The sequence below is a fragment of the Argiope bruennichi genome, chromosome 1 (assembly GCF_947563725.1).
Source record: "Argiope bruennichi chromosome 1, qqArgBrue1.1, whole genome shotgun sequence".
NCBI classification, from domain to species: Eukaryota; Metazoa; Arthropoda; class Arachnida; order Araneae; family Araneidae; genus Argiope; species Argiope bruennichi.
The window spans coordinates 56,098,209-56,120,608 of NC_079151.1; the positions used below are offsets into that span (position 1 = coordinate 56,098,209).

At 28.8% G+C, this 22,400-nt stretch overlaps 1 protein-coding gene across 1 annotated transcript; it reads right to left on the reverse strand.

Moving 5' to 3' along the window:
• Positions 1–1,915: 1,915 nt before the first annotated feature.
• On the reverse strand, positions 1,916–20,994 carry LOC129971569 (protein SSUH2 homolog). The gene is made up of 12 exons (XM_056085463.1): positions 20,646–20,994; positions 19,006–19,085; positions 18,563–18,634; positions 16,955–17,024; positions 13,111–13,240; positions 12,966–13,026; positions 11,907–12,094; positions 10,039–10,118; positions 6,144–6,236; positions 5,175–5,277; positions 3,088–3,192; positions 1,916–2,611 (listed from the first exon to the last, which is right to left on the reverse strand). Exons 2-12 carry the CDS (start codon positions 19,049–19,051, stop codon positions 2,468–2,470), a joined length of 1,092 nt encoding a protein of 363 aa, XP_055941438.1. The 5' UTR covers positions 19,052–19,085; positions 20,646–20,994; the 3' UTR covers positions 1,916–2,467.
• Positions 20,995–22,400: the final 1,406 nt, after the last annotated feature.

The window sequence follows — 22,400 nt, forward strand, 5'->3', positions numbered from 1 at the left end:
TGTGTCATATGCTGGGAATTAAATTAATATTAATTAAAGATTAAGTGGAAATCAAGTTTTTAAAGTATTAAAACAGTATTTTATCATTGTGAAAAAATCTTCAGTCAAATCAGAGAATGAAATTTTTTTTACGAACATTAAACAAGGCTAGTTAACTCTAAGAAAAGTTAGCTAAAATAATTAAATTTAAACCATAGCTAATCAATAATAAATTGCCGTTTCGAATTTTTGTTATTAAAAAATAAAACGACTAAACCTTTTGCATTCGCACGACAGTTTAATTTTTTTTGGATAGCCTTAAATTTAAATTAAATGCCTGGATTGTCTTCATTTATATTTAATTGGTTAAGAGTTAATATTAACGAAAGTGCGTGTTATATTTAAACTTTAGAGGCGTTAATCTCTGAAGAAATTTGCTTTCTAATTTCTTTATTCTCCTTTTCAGGTTAATAAACTTAATAATAATAATCAACATAAAAATTACATTGAAAGAAACATGGTAAAAGTAATAACAAAATAATAATTTTTTTTCCTTTCTTTTTTTTTTATATAATTAAGGATTTCAATACTTCTGATTTTTTAAAATTATTATTTTCCATGTTGAGGATGCCGAATTGTGAGCATAAGTTTTAGAGTTAACCAGATTAAAATTCCGAAACTGTGATCGTTTTAGTTTATTTTAAATTAAATATGATTTTACTGTACACAAAGGGACATTCGGAACTAAACGATGGCTACTTTAGGACGAATGTTAAAGAACTAAACCGTTCTGTTGTAAAATGTTGAAGTATTAAAAAAATTTTCTTGAAAAAATAAAAATAAAAATAAAATAAATTCTTTTTAACAGATGCGTAACTACTTTTTGAAACAAAAAATAATAATTTGTCAAGAAGATGGTTAAAAAAATAATTGGCTTCTTTTTCTTTTCTTTAAATTCTTATTTCATTTGAGATTTCTTTTGATTATCACAGTAAAATCAAAGCAGGAAACACTCTTTAAAAAAAAAAACAAAAAAAAAAAACCTTCTTATTTGAATTATGAACATAGGCTTGTTGAGAAGATACAGATTGTACTTTATCCAATACTTTTATTTTTCAGTAAAGCCCGGTTTTTATTATTTGTTTTATTTAGCAATTGTCTCTGCATAACACTAAAATGATTATAAAATTGTTTTAGCTTTTTATAACTTGCTTTTGCAGTTCTGTTCCTATCTGGAAAAAATACTTTTGCGTGTCTCTATTATATTGATATTTATACATTTAAAGTTGTTAGTAAGTGTATGCAATTCCACCTAGGAAAGTTAAAAAAAAAAAAAAGTTAAGAAAAATGTTTTAGTTCGAAAATTTCTCCACAGATGGAAGCACGATAGTGACTTATTCCAAAGTATAGTAATATTTTGAAATAACATAATAGATAGATTTGTCGATAAAAATTGTCCTAATATTGTTCAGATCATATTTTTTATAAATGAAGACGAATTTTAAAAAAATACTCTATTGATTTATTAAAATAATAATCCTAAAAAGAAGCGTGCTTTTGAGCCATTTCATTATTATTTTTCACGAATGGCACGCAGTTAATAATACGAAAACACCAGTTGTCTTTACTATACACAAATAACTCTAATATGCGAGTGTTTGATAGTAAATATCTGAAGATTTATTTCGTTTATGGCCATGCCTAAAGTCCACAATTTTCTCCGAAAGTGAAGAAGGGGTTAACACCTTTATTAGAGAATCTATGAGAAAGCATCTGGAAGACCATTTCCAGTGGTTTGATAATAAAATTAAAAAGTGAACAGAGGATTCTATTAATTAAAAATAAAATTAATCTACTGAAGAAAATTTCATCATCTGAAATCAAATAGTATTAGGAGTAACTCACTAAGAAATAAATTCTTATAAAGCAGATTATTATTTTTCTTTTAATAAGATGAAAAACTCCAAAAACAATTTTTTTTTCACATTTTTTTTATCAATAGCAAAATAGCAATTTCGAATCAATAAAATTTAATTTTGCTTATTTATTTTAAGCAATAAATAAAGTTAGCATTCTTCATAACTATTTAAACAGAATGTAGATATTTTCAGTCAGTATTATGCTGTCAGTATCATACAACAGTATTATGATGAAATGAGAATATTTGCTGTTAATGGCAACTCAATTTCATTTTTGATATAAGGCTTGGAGCGACTTTAACAACAGAATTCTCATAATATGCATTTAAAAGTTTTTGAAACTATTAGAAAGCTTCATTAGTTCTGATAATACTTTCATTACATCATTTCATTGTACATCATTGAATATCATTTCGATTTCTTCGATTCCAAACCATTTTTAAATAACGGAGATTCTCGCTGTTTTAAATTATATTTATATATATTTAAACTCTCCGAATGATGATAATGTTTATTTTCCCTTTACTCTGAACTTGAACTACAATTGACAATAGTGAAGAAATGTCAAATTAGCAACAAGTACAGCAACAGCACTTCTGTGGATAATCTTCAAAGTAGACTTTCTTCTGAAAACCGTACACATAGAATTCCCCCTGTTTGTTCTTCCAAGCATATGTTGCTCTCACTAAAGGAACAGCTCGAAGAGTATGCCTCTAAAAAGAAATAAAATCCTTTTTATTTCAAAAGAAGACAATTAAAATTACGAATTCAGTAAAAGCAATATTAGTAAAAGTAATCATGGTAAATTAGCATTCTTCAGATGAAGAAACTAGCAGATCCTAAAATTCCACTAACGCAGTTTGAGAGTAATTAATTGAGGGCATATCCTCAATTTAAGATATTATTTTATTTTAATACAGTTTATTAAAAAGTCCTTACTTTTGTGAACTGTTATGATGATTTTATAAAGTCTGATAAAGCGTCTGTAATTTCATTTTTTATATAATGTAAAACTCAGATGGGTAATCCGGAATCGTGCAATAAAAGTACAAATTCCAAAGTAAATTAAACCTCTCCAGAGAATGGTCACATTTTAAAATTCATAATATTTTCTTGTTCTGTTACTTGTATACTAGCCATTGTTTTTAGAAGCTGTACAACCAATTTGATTGAATAATTCTGTCCTTACCTGTTGCCTAATCAATTCCTGAGGAAAGGCGGTCGAATGCTTTTGGATCATGATTTTGGAAGCCTCGTTAACACTGTCATCTCTGGCATGATTTATTGGAAAAACCTGCGGTAGAAAGAAATATAAATAGATAAAAATAAAATAAAATATTTTCTGAATTTGACAAAAAATGCTGAAATATTTGGTTTTAATACAATATTAGAAATACGTTAAAAAAAATTTTTTTTTTGGCGAGTTTAACGATGCCTTCTTAGAAACCAATAATTCACATTTTGAGATTTTTAAAGCCTGAAATAGGTGATAAACATTCGAAAATGATGGATTGAAAATGTTGATTTGATTATTTTGAAATATTTATTATTTCTTTATCAGTGAAAAAAATAATCATGCAAGAAAGGAAACTTGCCCAGCTCTCTTACTTAAAGTAATTTTAAAATTTAGATTCAAGTAATAATTAATTAAAATAACTTAAAAACCTTCTTGAACAGTTAATTATTACAATAATAATAGATTTGTAAGAATTTTTCAAACAAAACTACTAAAAAAATCCATAATATTCTACTTTTGACTTTTCAAATTTATAGCCCTACTTACTCAATTTTTTAGTTATATTTTCTCTTCCTCCTGAACCCTCTTGAGAAAACATAAGAACTTTGAATTAAAGCAGTGGAATATCTCAGCCTTCATCTGTACTGCCTTACTTATAAGAATTAATTTCTACTTACCATTAAGGACAGTTTAAAGTCAGAGTTAATTCTTGTAAAGTTGTACATAGCAGGTTTTCTGAGCCATTTTAATTTTGAAATTAATTTAATCTTGTAGGTTAAAAAAGTAATGCTAGAATATGGTCTAATAAGGGTTGAAGTTATGAATTAGATAGCATGCTCATTTTTGTTCTTATAATAATATATTAGTTTAAGTATTATATATTTTTAAGAAGTTCTTTTCAATGCTGTTATTTTCCGCTCTTTTTTCTGCTGTTTTCAAACGGCCAATCTTCCAAAATGTCATTCATTTCCGGGCCCTTACGTCAATTATCCATCATTCTGCACCAAGAGTCTTATACTTGCATGGAGAAAGCTCATTTACTCTGATTAACTATCCAAAAGCATTGGCTATGTCTATCATGGTGTCTATGCCTATCATCTATGTCTATCATGGTGTCTATACCTATCATCTATGTCTATCATGGTGTCTATGCCTATCATCTATGTCTATCATGGTGTCTATGCCTATCATCTATGTCTATCATGGTGCCTATGCCTATCATCTATATCTATCATGGTGTCTATGCCTATCATCTATGTCTATCATGGTGTCTATGCCTATCATCTATATCTATCATCTATGTCTATCATGGTGTCTATGCCTATCATCTATGTCTATCATTATGTCTATGCCTATCATCTATGTCTATCATGGTGTCTATGCCTATCATCTATATCTATCATCTATGTCTATCATGGTGTCTATGCCTATCATCTATATCTATCATCTATGTCTATCATGGTGTCTATGCCTATCATCTATGTCTATCATGGTGTCTATGCCTATCATCTATATCTATCATCTATGTCTATCATGGTGTCTATGCCTATCATCTATGTCTATCATGGTGTCTATGCCTATCATCTATATCTATCATCTATGTCTATCATGGTGTCTATGCCTATCATCTATATCTATCATCTATGTCTATCAAGGTGTCTATGCCTATCATCTATGTCTATCATATTTAGCTTATTGGAGTATTATATATTGTATGCCAACACCGGCATTAGAGATTTATTTATATTTTTGATCAGTCACGTTCAGTGCTCTTGGGCAGATATTTTGAAAATAGAAAATAGGGGAAATATCAAAATATGGTTGAAAATTATTTTGTATACATCTGACTGAGAGAGAATATGGCTATGTAACATTCAACACCCTACGAAATGTATCAAAATGTTCAGTTTGAGAAAAACATTTTTTTATATGATAAAGTTTAATTATTTTTAAAAAGATAACATTAAAATCGTTAAAAATTCTTGAGCAAAAATAAGAAAAAAAAATTATGAAATGTATATATGAACATGTAGACTTACTCTAGGATTTTCTTCCTGGAAAATTTCTTTACCAGAGGCTTCTAAAATTAAGTGTTTCGGCAGTTTAAATGTGTGCGTGATGTAGCTTTCGGCGTGATTCGTCCTGTAAAAAGATGTTATTAATTTACATTCATTTGTTTTCTAACATCTTTAGATGAAAATGAATCAAAATTTTCATATTAAAATATTTTATAAAAGAAAAAAAGGCGGAGACAAATCGTAAAATGAATCCTACGATTTCAATTATTTTGTCTTTGACTTACAAACGTGTCCTTTTCAAACGTTTGCTTTATGGAACTTGATAATCACATTTTTTTTACAATATTTCTATCTACATTGGTCATTGAAAGTCCTGGTGATTATTTTACTATTTTTAAAGACTTTATTTCAATTATTTAGTACAGTATCATATTTTTGTTTTGGAAAATTGAGCAATTTTGATGTTTACTTATTTGTACGTGACTTGAGCATGCAACCCTTAAGCCTTCAGTAAGGTCTACCATCATTTTTTTTATCATCGCATTCTTTTACATAAGAGAATACAGAATACTATATTCCCTATTAGTATCTCGTTAAGCACATATAAATATGTTGAAAATAAATAAATACATATTATTAAGTTATTAATGTCATCAAAAAAAGATAATAAAATGATAAAATCTAGTAATAAAAAAATTAGTTCATTTTGATATGTAAAAAATGTAGTTTTTCCTAAATATTATAATAGGAAACTATATAAAAACAACAAAAACACAATTATAATTATCGAAGTAAGGAAATAAAAGTCCTAATTGATTATATATACTTGAATAAATAAATATTTGCAAAGTCATTTTCCTTTGTATTTTATTTTGAATATTAAAAGGTTTAATGCGGAGTAATTTAGAATATCAATAGATTTTCAAATTAGATTTATTTGGGCCCTGTTTATTTTAAACGTGTAAGCCCTTAAAACGTGATAAGCCTTACCAGGTCACGAGGAGCAGCTTGAAATGCCTTAAATTTCCCCTTCCATCACATGTACCACATTTAACTTGGCCCGAGCCACTGCAGTTCCAGCACCTTTGAAGATATTTGAAAGTATAATTAGTTCATTTCGATAGTTTTGTTTATACATCATTACATAACATGAAATATATTTTGCCTTTGATCTTTTGCTCACAAAACATCTATACATCCTTGTATTATATTCGTTTAGGAGATTTCCTCAGATGATAAAGGGATATTGATTGTTTCCTCACATTTTCCGGTTGCCTGCAGATGTGCAGGTGGAACCGGGCAATCAAAGGATCAGATATAGTTGACGATACACAAAAGGGGCGCAGGGGGAATTTTGGATTGGTTCTGATATTTCCCCATAATCATAAATGTGATTGAAAATCATTAACAAAGCTTTGAATCTGACCTATTATTTGAAATAGTGAATTTGTATCTAAATAATTGTAAATAACAACTTTGTAAATTTATTTAAGTTTACTTTAAATTCAAGTGTTGAACGCACTCTTGTTTTCCTTTCTGAGTAAGGTCTTCTTTATACTCCTTCCTTATATATATATGATTATAAAGTTTAAATACTCACTTATATGTTTTATTATGTCTCTAAATCAATTGCATGTCTACTTTGTGGTTTTCTGATGAGGATCTATGATACAGATTGTTGGATCAAGAATGATCAAATTTGTCACATGTGCACTTTGGAAATAAGAAACGATGGTCTCGAAATGATTGTTTTGAAATTTAATTAATGAAAAATTAAGCAACATTTTAGCATTTTTTGTCAATAACTTCCAGAAATATCCATAACAAATTCATTTTTGTACTATTCAAATTCAAATAATTTTCTTCTTTATGATATATATATTGCATAGTCCTATTATATTAATTTTGACAGTCTATTACATTTTTTTTTGCACCATTTCGAACTTCCAATGTTACAATGAAAATCTAATCTCCTTTATTATTTTTACAAATGTAGCAGTTGCATCACTCTTATCTTCGCTTTTGGATACTAGATGGCGATACCTGATTAGGCCATCCCATATGTCATCCCATAGTGCATTGCGATTGTAATTGGAATGAGATGTCATGCTGGGCTGTGAAGCCGCACGCGTGAATGTCTTGTCTTTGTCTTTCTGCTTGTTTAGCGTGTGAATGTGATTATTAAAAGAAATGTTCCTACAAACATTCATACTGTTGCTTCCTGCATGGATCATAATAATCTACATACCACCACATTGGCGCCCAACGGAAAAGTATTTGTGAGGAAACGAAAGTGACGTCGTCCCGACGATCACAAGAAAATTTTCCCGCCACCACACAAATACTTATATGAGAGATTTTCTGATAAAGAAGAAGATTTAAAACAAAAGAAAAAATAATATTTATTATCTACACTACTTACGTTAAAAATAAGGAAGAGAAATTTCAGAACTATGAGAGACAACATGAAATGAGTTGTTTCAAGATAGTATTAATGATTCTACCACGTCATGAAGGATCGCATTGTTGATTACATTAGGAAGGTTCTTAAGGTTGAAGCATAAAATAAATAGAAATGTAAGGCTATAAAAACAACACGGCTTTCATTTCCACCATAATTAGATAATTTATTTTTCAGAGATAATCCTTAAGACCAAGTTATGTTCAAGAAATTTAATTGAAATTAAACACTGCCAAAATTCCCAGCAAAGTAGTTGATCCTCTAAGACAGCTAATTCTAAATAATGCATGAATTCTTAGACCTCTTTAAATACACTTTATTTTTGTACCTATAATGTGCTATTTTTGTCATAAATATATATTTAAAAAAATGAAACAAAATGATATGCTGCCTTTTGGTATTATAATCGTACAGATGTCAATTTTAAAATAACCAAAAAAAAAAAAAATGAAAAACTGGGGCATGAAAGAACAAAGAGGGAACAGCAAAGATCTAAAAATGATGTAAGAAAACAATAAATTAATAACTGGTAGAAATGCTATAATTTTTTTTTAATTGGGAATATTTTCTATTCTTTGCGTTGTTTTCGGTGTCAAGTTTGGCGACATATTTCGCAATATATTTGGCGATTTGACACCGCGAAATTTCTACTCTTTTCTAGAAACTTCGGGATTCTTTCGGAAGTATACAATGAATTTGCAACTGATAGTGAAACAATTATTGTTATACATTAATTGAAAGGGAGAGGCACGCGACTATCCGGAATTGTGACTGCGACAAAATTGCTGAACTGAGAATGCAAGCCTATTTGTCGTACAGCTTCTTGAATTGTTTTCGTTGCTCTGAGTTAGTACATTGCTGTTTTGAACTGCTGAAAACTGGGTTGTTTTTGTTTTATTATATTGATTTTGCTTAATTTTTATTATTTTGTTTTATATATATTTACGAATAAGTTGTTTATGTCGCATTCAATTCCAATCAATTCTAGAGCCTTTCCAATCAATAACAATATCAAGAAATACATCAGTCTCAAAAATTCAATAAACTAAAATACCTAAATGACTGTTCAAAAAATAGCTGGATTTATTTATCAAATTTCAATCGGATTTGGAATGAAATTTAATAAAATCTATTTGATGTGTGCGTTACTTCAATTCAGCTGCCAGTAATATCCCGTTCTGCGAAATACTAGTGCTGTTTTGGGATGGACCTCGTAATTCTGAGCCGCGGTCGGATGACATGGGCAAGTATCTAAGAACGCCTTCCCTAAATTTTATTTTAAAGAATACATTTGCTCTAGAGGATTTTATACTCTACCGACCACCTTATATGGTATTAATGAGTTTCAAACCTAAGACCCTCCAATCCTGATGCCAAAACCTTACCACATGGTCTTCGTTCTACAAATATGAGCGTTCTTAAAACGGCTGGAAAAAACTAGACTTCAAATAATGAAAATAGCTTATATTAAATATATTATTAAAAACTGTGAGTTCTCTTGAGCTATTTCTCTCTCTCTCTTTTTAAATTCTCTCACTACTCTATCTAATACTGATTGAAAGACTGTTTTTCAGATTGTCTGGACTTTCAGGCACTATTCTGTTCTTTCTAATCGCTTGCTTTCGTTAGGGTTGGAAAACTTTACACCTCCATGTCGATATTCTCCCTCTACCTATACAACCATTGATCTATGTTATTTGCGTTCTTTTTTCTTTTTAGAAGGTTGTTTTATTCACTCACTTACTGTTTTTCTTTTTAATAGAAGCCTTTAACTCTAGAATGCATGACTTTCATTTTTTATAAAGAAATAATACGCGTTTTGAATAAATGCATAAAATTTAGGAAAATTTTAAGTCATTTTTGTGAAATTAAAAAAAATTAAAATACGCCAAATGGTTGCATTATGAATTAAACAATATCCCAGTGACATAAATTATATTATAACAATTCTATAATAAAAATAAACGTTTCTTTCTACCAGTATATTTATAGTGCAAAAAGTTGTATTTTAATATTATTTTTAATTGTAGATTGATTCATGCAACAGCCATTTTGGTATTTTTCCAGTTTAAATCTAATTCTAGTACCACTATTATCATATATCTGCCTTTTCTGCAAATTTTTATTAAAACACCTTTTAAAAAAGGCCTCTTTGTTGCCCTTTGGAAATGTCATGGGAAGCTTATAAATAGAAATAAAAATGTGTAACCAAATGGCTTCACGATACACTGTTAGATTAATAATTAATAGCGACCAGCTAATTCAGTTACAGCATTTGTTTGTTAAATTAATGAATAAAAAGGAATTTAAATCAAATAAATGTTTAATTTGTTATTATTATAGCATAAAAATATTATATGCTTACAAGCAAAACCAAATCTAAATTTAGAATCTACTTATTCTAAAAGCACAAATTATACGAACCGTCTTCGACCTGTACCAAAACAACTGGTACACTGCTGACCATCACGTCGCCCCATTCCACTGCAACTGATACAGGAGCTCTGATAACCAAAATAATCATAAGAGGAATGAATTTCTTTGTTAAAATGTATTTTAATAACAAATTTATATATAATTGGGAACAATTAATGGATATTTTTATTTTTAATAAGTGTCGGACACAGCACACGGAATAGGTAATAACTGTTGATGGGGAGGAAAAATTCTTTATTGAAACTAATTCACTAATTTAATAATATAATTTTTATTAATTAAGATACCTTTTTCAATATTTCTGAAATTTAGAAGCGGATATAATTCCTTTGATCTTTTTAATAAACTGAATTAATTTTAAATTAAAAAGAATAAAACGATAAAAAGTCTAAATTTTTAAGGCCTTATATGAAATGAAAGGGATTTTCAGAGCAAGTTTTATGAATGAGATGTTGTTTCCTTTCTAATAAAAATTTATTTATTTTATTGCTTACATATTTTATTTAGAAGCTGAAATATTTATAAAAATATTTAGCTCACTTATTGCTGAATTTTTCTTTGATTTCAGAAAACAGAAAGTACTCACACCTTTATACAATATATCAAAATATCTTTGAAATTGCACTATTATCTTTAGCAACGTCTTTTAAACCAAAATAAATGTTTTTGACATACAAGATGTCCACAATTAATGTTCTCCAATTTAGAGCTGCCTACAGTGATAAGCATTCATAAAATAAGAACGCAGCTTTCTAAAAAACTTCATGTAAGATTAGAGAAGAGATTTATAAAATAAAAAAAAAATAGTTCCAAATGCGAGCATTTGAGAGTATATTATTATGAATATCTTTAGTACGTATTGTTCAAATCTGTAATTTTTGCACTCCTGCACAAAATTACAGATGTGCTCCCCCTCATGGTATTATCAGTAATCTTTCTACATTTCGCAAAGGAGCAAAGTTATCAGTAATCACTTTTGCAAGATATAGGGCCGGGATAGCCTGGTTGGTAGGGCGTTGAATTCGCATCCCTTGGATTGTGAATTCGAGTCCCACCGACTGAAGACTCCTCGTGTATGTGGTGGCTGGTGCACGTATAAATCCGTTGTGACCACAAAGTCCTCCATGTTAAGACAATATCACTAGGGGTACTGGCTCAGAGGTGATCGTACTCTGATTCAGGTCTAAATTACTATCTGTGAATGAGTGAATGAAATGCTTGATTGAAATCTATTCCGTAAAAAGAGGTTGAGTAGCTAACGTCGCACTCTTGGCCCTAGATAGCGCTACACAAACAAGAGACGCTCTCTAGGCTTAAAATTTCTGACTTCGTCAGCAGGCTTGTCTATGATAAGTGCCATAAGAAACAACAACCCAAGATATCATTTATAATTTTACAAGATATTTTCAGATTATTGGAAAGAATCTCTCGTAGATGGTTGGTATGTATTCCAGAGATCTATAAAAGAATACTCTAGAAGATTCAAATTAAGACGATTTAAACTAAAATATTCAGTGTTGTGATCCTAATTTGAGCGTTAAAAATATTTAAATGAATTATATCAATATTAGATATTTATATAAAAAGATAGAATGTTAAGAAAAGTGAAAGAATATGATTACAAATTAATCATCAACAAAATTTTAGTCTTTAGTATTTGGCATATAATAAATATATCGGCTAATTCTCAGGTCCAGACTAATTATAATTCATACCAAACGTTTGAGTGACTTCTAACTGTGGTGCATCTGCTTTTGTATTGTATGATAACACTTATAGCAATACATAATGAAATTTTGAAACACCATTATGTCAAAATACAGAATTTCTAATCATCATCTTTGAACAACACTCACCCCTCCTCGTCCGTAGCAGGACTCGCACCGTACCCTACAATTTCCCACACACCTGCCGCACTGCTTTACGTAAGCCGTGTGAGGAATCTCGACTTTGACCTGACTGTTTATGAATAGTGATAATATAGGCACTTGGATGTCCCAGGGTTGTGGTGGTATGCCATTCTGGGGACCGTCTATGTACTGACCTAGGTAAGTAGAAAAACGTTTTCAGTACGAAACTAGTAATTAAAGGCTTAGATCTTGAAATGTGATGATTACAAATTTCTTACAATATATTTCTGAAACTTTGTTTCATAACTCGATCTTTAAAATTCACCAATAAATGCACAAGATATCATTTACTCAAATTTATCCAATAAGGATAAATTTGAGTTAAAAAAAGACTGAAATTCAGGTAATTTAATATTTTTGTTCTGTTTAAATAAAAGAAATGTATGTTTCTACTTCGTGGATTTAAAAATTTGATAATAGATAATGAGAAAATAATTTTTTTTTGTAATTTTTCTAAGGTGAAGGAACATTTTTCAAGTAAAAATAAGTTAAAAGAAAGAAGTAAGAAATATTTTCCCACAAAATATATAAAAAAATAGTTGAATACCATTTCACACTTTAGATGAACAAATTATAAATTGAAAATTAGTTTCTCTTATATCTATTTATTCATAATAAATTCATCTTTCATAATACTTTCTACAAAATATATTTATAACTAATTTTCAAAGAGCGAAATTTTAATGCGATTTCAACAAAATTATACCACAAACGGACTTGGCTATTAAATCGGAATTTAGACTCCATTTTATAGATTTGAGTTTAATATCATTTAATACGTTTTTAAAACCGAAAGTGTTTTTTTATCACAAAATGGTTAACTAATTCCAAATCGTTCCATAATTAATCATTGGAAATGAATTAATTGATTGTGGAAAAATCCAGTATTTACATTATTTCAATGACTGCATGTCTGTGATATTTGGAGATATTGCCCTTGTTTTAAATATGACCTATAGCACTTTTAAACTCGATATTTATAGATATTGAAGAAGATATCCTCACCTTTGAAAGGTTCATGCCGATCCACTGTTTCTCTTTTCTCCCCGAAGGTTTCTAACTGATACTGAAAGCAGAAATTGGACCGTTAGAAGACAATATCTGCTTATAATCGAAACAAAAGGATGTAAGTAAAAGCAGCAAAACTCACGTGATATATACATCCATTAAATATTTCTGGCAATAGTGTGTCTCGAATGAATCTTCTGCCATAACAGCAATGCTCAGAGACGAATTGATGGCATGCTTCTCGCACATCTTGATCCGATAGAGTACCTAGACTGAATATACAAAACACAAAACGGCAATTAAAATTAGCTATTAAACAACCAGAATGTCCGTTTTTGCAAATTTGGATTATGATATTATTAGTTATTTTACATATTCTTCATATTTTTGTTAATTTAATCGAACTTTTCTTAGGACAGGGAATCGAATTTTTCAACTTTCAGCCCTTGTAGCAGACTGGCAACATCAAAATTGAAAGACTCCTTTTGACTCATTAACTGTTTGTTTGACTGCATCATTTTTATCTTACTGTTTTTACATTGTTAGCTGTTTTATTATTATTTCTACTTAAACATCAGATTAACTATGATCGTGATACAGAACATTTTACTCTGTACAACTTCGCTTGCACTTATTCTTTTTTCACAGTGGTATTTTCATATGTTCAGTTCTTTTCGGTAATTGATTAAAATAAATATTTTGTAATAGTTCAAACGATGGAAACGCAATTTTCTTAAACAAGTTCTTCAGAGAGAACAACATTTTTAAGGCTTTTTTAAGACATTTCAACATTAAGAAGCTAACATCTACATTTAAACCCAAACTTCATTTCCTTCTTAATACGAACGCAGTGTTTTTCAATCTGTAAAGTCCTTAAAAAAACAGACAAGAGTAGAGAACGAAATGAATTTATCTGCAAAAGTTATGCAAAAAACATTCTTTCTTTCTTTTCGACATAATCGTCGTCTAGATTCAGGCATTTGTTATATTGGTTAACCAAGTTTCCATTCCCTTCTAAGAAGAATTTGCAGGTAATGTGAAAAATGCCACTATGTTCCTAAAAATTCTTCGTTGGTTTAGAAATTGTCTGAGTTTTTTTATAAGGAATACAGAGAAGGAATGCCTAAATATTCAAAATCACAGTTTTTTGCTTGCTGTTTGGTAACTTGTTGCTTGAGATTTCAGCACTTTGCGCTTTTTTCTTTAAATTTGATCAACTCGCTGTGCAATATTTTCTGTTGTGAGATACCTGTGTTTTTGTCAGTCTTCAAGAAATGACAAGCATTCAAGGCTTTCATATTAATGAAGAACTTCAAAGGAGCGGTATGTCTCATCTGACATTACTGGCATCAATGATGAAGAAAGAAGCAGAAACTTGATTCACTGATACGGCATCTAACTGTATCTCCAAGGAAACAGTGTGGAAAAGCTATACTGTTTGAACATAATAATTTGTGGTGATAAATTCCTTTTGTTTTTTAATCTTGTCTTTCCTTATGTGTTTCGTCAAGATTGAAAAGCTGTCAACCTCATTAACAGAGCATTCGAAATTTTATCAGTTGGCCATAGATTTGAGCCCTCTGTGATCTATATCTATAGGTTCGGCTTATCTACACATGATTGTTGTGCTTTTAGTAACAAAGGTAATTTAGACCGCGATGTTACTATCTGGTCTGCAACAAAAATCCTTCATTGCTCTAAGCCTTGTGTAAGAAACTTTTCAACCGGTTACCGGAGTATTGCTCAAAATAAAAGATATGTGGCACGAATAGTAAAAATAATGAAGTGTTTTCAAGAACGAAGGCGTAATATTATCATTAATTAAAAATGACTTAAAATGTCTTCATTGTCCACAAAGAGATTCATAGTTTTGTGGAAGAGACCTTTTCCGTACATTCCTTTTTTTTACTATCCCGTATACAAAGTGTAGAGGAAGCAATGGAATCGGCAGTAAATTTAAACGAGATTTTGACGAGTATCCTCGTTTCAGATATTATCCTCGAATCTAGAAAACACAATTTGACATTACATCTGTCTGTCTGTGAAAACTGCAATTCAAAACCTCTTTGAGCTAAGCGACTGAAATGTGAAATATGGAATTACAATCAAACCTTAAGATTTCTATGAAATTTTGAATAGAATCCATTCAAAAGAAATTTGTCCATTTGTGTGTTCGAATACAAGTGAGTTCAATAGCTACAACCCCCCCCCCCCCAAAAAAAAACAAACTAGAGAAATAAAATTTGATACACAGATTTGGCATCTAAAATATAGATACTTGTCAAGATATTAAACCAAATCCGTCAAACAATTGATCGTCTGTCTGTCTTTGGTTTCGCGTACATGTAAACTCAATGTATTAATTCAATGACATTTGGTATATTATCTTGTGACTGTAAATTGAAATCATTGTTTCGTGTCATATTTTAATGTAAGTCTGTTATCAAAGAGATGTCCAAAATACATATTCTCACAAGAGATTCAGTAAAAATGTTACATTCAAGCCAAAGATTCGTAACTATCGTTCACCAATGACATTTTGTTACCAAGTTTTCCAATTTTATACGGGATGGAGAGGAGGAAAACATCTTTATAAGAGAATATGTGAAAAAATTATGGGAGATCACTTCCTCCTGTTTACAGTTTGTTTCCAATTACATTGCCTGTTTTTCTTGACATCGGAAGTACGTTTCATCCTACATCATTACTTGTTGATTTACTCATGGTAGTTTAGTGATGATAATAAGAATAGCTTTCATATAGTTTTTAGCGAAATATTGATGGAAATTTCAGTGGAAGGACCTAAGCTAATTAGCTTAATATTTCAATTCCTGTAGGTTCTCTGAAAATAAAAAGTGATAAAGCGTAATACATTCCACCAAATGGATTTTGCATTGGGTAATTATAGACAATCAAGCACTTACAGATAATTTATAGATATGAATTTATGAGGAGTAAAAGAAGGGTTTTTAGATTTATAAATACAATGCTGATGGGCAAATTATCACTTTTTTTGTAATATTTGATAGAATGTAAATATGTTGTAATTGTATCAAAAGAACAAGAAGTGAATAAATAAGATCGTAGTGAATATTTTTGTTGTTGTTTCTTATGGCACTTGCCATGGCCAAGCCCGCGGTTCGAAGACAGCCAATTTAAGCCTGAGAGGGAGCGCCTCTTGTTTCTATAGTAGCGCCATCTAGAGCCAAGAGAATGACTTAGTTACATCACGTTACAACCCTTTTTACGGGGCGGACTTCCTTCACTCAACCACAGACCGTAATTTACCCCTGATCCAGTAGATCCCCAGTGGTATTACTCTCGACATGGAGGCCTTTGTGACCACAACAGATTTAACGCGCGCCAGCCACCAAGGACGCGAGGAGTCTTCGACCGGCGGGGTTCAAACGCGCAACCTAAAGGACGCGAATCTGACGCTCTACCAACCAGGCTATCCCGACCTTTTGTTAATATTTTTAATTATATGTATTAGCATTTTAACAAATATTATGGTGCTAAATCATTCAAAGATAGGATAATTGTATGGATCCACAATTAAAGGGTATCAACTTGGTTTCAATGCAAAATAAATCAATAAATGACTACAAAATTAGGACATTTATCCTAATAGAGTACTGATTTTTTTTTACTGTGCATCTTTTCCCCAAAGATTTACATCTGTGATTTATATAACATAGCCTCATTTTAAAAAAAATTGAGGATTAAGAGATATAATGCATGAAGAAAGCAAGTTAAAATTTTTTAGTGATCTTTAGTTTCAAAATATTAATTTTGATAAAACTATTACTCCATAGATAAAGAAATAAATTGAATGGCAAATTACTCCAGAAATTTTAGTATAATGGTTACTTGCAAACATTTTTTTATTAACCCTTTTTAAAACTCTTTGAACGAAATATTTATAAATCTATTTACTAAAAATTTAGAATTCTATAATATTATACATTAAAATGGATAATTCTTACTCAACAAGTGGCATTCTTTCTCCTTGTGGTGGCATTTCTAAAGGAGGAGCTGTAGGTGGCATCACAATACCTGCAACAAATCAAAAGGTTTCATTATTTAGTAAAAAAAGTTTCAAAAATATTTCAAAGAACAATTGTACTGTGAATTTATTGTATCTTTTACAGTTTTAATATACAAAAATTAAGATAATAGTAAATTAAATTTTTACAAAAAAAATTGTACATAAATAAATTGCCCTCATCGACATAATATATATATATATATATATATATATATATATATATATATATATATATATATATATATATATATATATAATTATTGCCGATTGGCAGCATTCTAATATAAACAAACCGTCGTAGCCAAGTTTCTGTCTGGTTCACTGAATGTTTTTACAGTTGCATTTAATTCAGTGCTTGAACTAGTAGAACAGTAAAATATTATTATAAATGCTAGGGGGAGGATTCGCCGAAACCCCATTCGACTTGAGGTAAAAATATATAAAAGAAATCAAGATGATTAAAATGGAAATCAATCAAAAGTTTTAAGCAAGTGCAAAAATAGGTTTAACTTTTGCCAAAGAAGTAATCGCCATGACATTCCTGCGGAAATTAATATTAATATCTTCCAGAATTATTATCTCACCAAAAATACATTTTGCATTATATTAAAAGAAAAAATATCTTTTTAATTATATCAGTTTCATTTTCGTGCAATTTTTTTTTTCATTTTTCTTTTAAAAAAAAACGTAATTTGATATTTGAGTACATTTAATGTTATGATGAAATTCAAACTTACCCATCAAAACAGTTCAATTCTGGCTTTTTATCAATATTAAAATTAAGATAAAAAATACTTTCTTTGAAGATTAACCCCTAAAAAGGAATTTTTAATTTGCCTGTACAGAAATTTTTAGTTAGTTTTCAATTAAATTCGTTTTTCAATCTAATCATGTAAAAAGGTAAAATTTAAAAAAAAAAATGCTGTCCACATTTTTAGGTTAGAGGTTAAAAAAATCAATAATCTAAGCAAACAAGAGGATACTTTAGAAAAAAAAAAAAGAAATTAGAAATCAATAATTTTTCAATTTGGGGGGGGGAGTGATAATTCTTTTACAGCTGCTCAGAATACAAATATTACAAAATGTTATTTATTTTTCCTATTGTTTTTCACTGTTTGCTCAAATAAAACGCATTTATTTTCCTGTTTTCTTGTTAATTTATTTCAATGCAATATTTTGAAAATAATGCTCTTTTTTATGTCTCTTATATATCAAAGAAATATAAATTCCTGAACGTAATCAGTGAAAATACAAATTTCGATTCAAGAAATGTTCAATATTTTCAAATACAATACTAAATTACCAGAAAATGCCGTCCATTTCATATTAAATATTTAGAGTTTACAATTTATATCGAATATACTTATATTTAATGATCATACAATATCCAAAAGGGTGGAGACAATTAGAGAATTAGATTAAATTCAAATTTAATCTAAGAAACTATACTAAGATATCGAAGAAAAACTTTATATAGAAGATGAATTAAAATATTAGCTAGAATGAGCTAATAGCTATATATTTGGAAACCGAAGTTAGAACATACCTTCTTTTCCTGGATATTCGTCCGGCACGTATCCGGGATTTTCTTGTGTGGGACCAGTTGGGCATACTGCAACTGAGAATAGGAATAGTTAATTAACTTAGTACATAATTAACATATAGCTACTTATCTAAACTAATTTATAATTTAGCATAAATTGCCTGATGTACCCACTTTCATGACCAGTTTTTCGTTCCCCAAATTTATAGTATTAAATAGATAATGTCAACTAAATTTGATAAATTAGAGAGAAATAGAGTTTTTGTTATTTCTCTTAAAACTGAATCAATGATGCCATATCTGAAGATCATAAGCTTTTATATAAAGTAAAAATTGTAGAAATCGAATGCTTGGAGTTTAGGGGATTGATTCTTTTGCTTTTATGATTGTTTAAATGTACTGATGATTTTGCACCAAAATTAAGTGTAGCATAGAAAATAACTTACTTCCTGGAAATTGATCATATGGGGGAGCTTTCATTTCGTCCATCATGGTTTCAATTCTTGATGAGATAACTGAGAACGACCTGATTTGTGATCAAAGAGAAAAAGGGACTTTAAGTTTGAATGCCAGAAATAAACATATCATAAGATTTTCTTAGATAATTTCATTAATGAATTTAAAAGAAAGCGATTAAAAACGGAACATAAAAGCAAAGGACATAAATTACAGCAAGAATCTGAATCTTAAGTAATGAAAATGTCAATAAATTTAAATAAACAATATAAGATATGTTTTAAGAATTTGGAGTTCAGGCAGGTTAACGCTTTTCGTAACTTTAAACCTTATTTGGATGTATATCTTATTTTCTGAAATTAATATATTTATTTATTGTAATTTAAGGTCTTTCCTTTAAAAATAGTTATAATTTGAAAGAATTATATTTCCCCATAAAATTATACCAAATTACAACATTAATAATATTTAATCATATTAAAATATTATCAAAGACGAAATTTAATTTAAAAATTGAAAACGTAAAATATAAAAATCTTTTTTGAAAATGTCATTCGAAATATGTTAGAATATATGACTTATGAGAATTGTTTTATTATCATTGTTCCACAAAATAAATAGAATATATGACTTAGGAGAATTACTTTATGATCATTGTTCCACAAAATAAATAGAATATATGACTTAGGAGAATTACTTTATGATCATTGTTCCACAAAATAAATAGTATATATGACTTATGAGAATTACTTTATGATCATTGTTCCACAAAATAAATAGAATATATGACTTAGGAGAATTACTTTATGATCATTGTTCCACAAAATAAATAGAATATATGACTTATGAGAATTACTTTATGATCATTGTTCCACAAAATAAATAGAATATATGACTTATGAGAATTGCTTTATGATCATTGTTCCACAAAATAAAATCGGACATTCTTCTTGTCTCAAACATTGTTATTTTTTAGAAATTTATATAATTTATATCAATTGAGCAAAATTTCTATTTTTGTACGAAGATTGTAAGAACCTTTAACCTTTTTCAATTGATGCATTTCTCGAGTTAATATTCAAAATTTGCATCTTTGGAAAAAATCAATGTATTACTTTTTTTATACATTTAAATTTGTTTTAAGAAATTACAGTCATTAACATTTGGAAATTTTATTTTTCCATTGAAATAAAAGGTTATTTATCTCGAATATAAAACAAATAAAATTGGGAATTAAAATAAATATTTGATGACATTTGTTGCATCAAAGATGTACAAAATTCTAAATTCCGAAAAAAAAATATTAACATTTTCAAACATATGTGTTACGGGTAATGAAAATCCATTATTTATTCTAACCACGATTATTATTTATAATAACCTATTATCATCTTAATCGTAATGTGTATATGTTTGGAAAATCACTTTGATAATGCTGGCAGTTTCAAAACTATTTATAGTTCTTATTTATTTATTCAAATTCACAACAATTCAAAACAACAATACCATTAAATATTATATATTAAGAGCAGATGTCAAATTAATATATAAAACTTGAAATGTTTTAGACATTTATCAGAAAAAAACTCTTGGTTTGTTTACGTAAAATATATTTTCAAAAATGGCTTACCTTGATATGTTTCGCTTTTATGTTCACCCACTCGGATTTCTGATTAAATATTTTCAAGCCAAAGGTCTTCAGGCTTTATCATTACCAGCATACATCCTTTTTTTTAGCCATATCTTTAAAAATAAGATAAGTAAATCCATACAATGTCATCTGGGTGCACTTAGTAGGATAAATTTCCTCGCAATCTGTAATCCGATACTGATATCTTTAATGGAGCTTTAGAGACATTTTCATTGATTTTTATAAAATTAATCAAATTTGAATAGAAATACCATTAAATAAAACATGTGAATAATGCTTGAATACTTTCAAATTTTCGTATTTAATTTGCTTTTTTTTAAAAATTTAACTCTTTAGCATAATATTGACTAAATAGGAGGGAAAATTGCTTTATGATTAGATAAGTAAATTATCTTCTTTTTCTAATCGCTGGCCTTATCACCAATGCTTTTCAATCTAATTTTTGGAACCCCCTTGATTGAGACTAATTCTTTCTCTCTTTTTTTTTCAGCTAACAGAATATCTTATTTTAATACAAGATATAAATTAACTGAATTTTATCCTATTTAGACGTAAATAAGCCGCAGTAAAATATACGTGAAAGAACATTGTTGCCATTGAAGTGCGAAAGTCATGCACTATGTAACTGACAATCTATAACTGACTGTTATAGATTGATAATCTATAACAGTAACTGATAATCTATGTAACTGACAGATTACTCATATTAAAATAAAGAAATTTTTTAATTTTTCACCTTACCTAATTATAACTTGATTATCTAGATAATTTATATATTTGAAGGACGAGATTCATGCAGTAAATGGATAATCTATGAAACTGACAGATTACTCAGATTAAAATGAAGAAAATTGTTAATTTTTTGCCTTACCTAATTATAACTTGATTATCTAGATAATTTATATATTTGAAGGGCGAGATTCATGCAGTAAATAGATAATCTATGAAACTGACAGATTACTCAGATTAAAACGAAGAAAATTTTTAATTTTTCACCTTACATAATTATAACTTGATTATCTAGATAATTTATATATTTGAAGGACGAGATTCATGCAGTAAATGGATAATCTATGAAACTGACAGATTACTCAGATTAAAATGAAGAAAATTTTTAATTTTTTGCCTTAACTAATTATAAGTTGATTATCTAAATAATTTACCCATTTGAAATGCGAAACTCATGCAGTAAACAGATAATTAAATTCACTAAATTAAAAAGAAGTAGTTTGATATTTCTATACACTTATATTAACTCAAAAAATGATCTCAGTAATATTAAGCATTACTTAGTAAAAAATACACTGTATTAAAGTAATAAGTAATTTTACATAACGATCTAAAGATTGTAAGAAAATATAGGAGAAACTTTTGGAAAAAAATATTATTTATTTAAGAATTAATTTAGTTTTATAATTAGCTGATTCTAAGCAAAAAAGAATGCTGACAAAAAGAGAGAATTAACTTTTGTGTCTCAATCATACAGAATATGTGTACGCAGGTCCAAGAAAAATGTGAAAAGTCTTATCTAGGAGATTCTTTCACGCTGTAATTTGAAAAAGTCACTAAGTTAAATAGATAACATGAATATTAATGATTTTAATAATGAATTTCAACTGTATTCTACTCTAATTATGGCCCAATAGTTGATTTCAAAATTATTAGAGGTGTGCAAATACTTCCAAAGAAAAATTGCTTGAAACGAAGCAAAGCATTATTTTTTGTATAATTTCA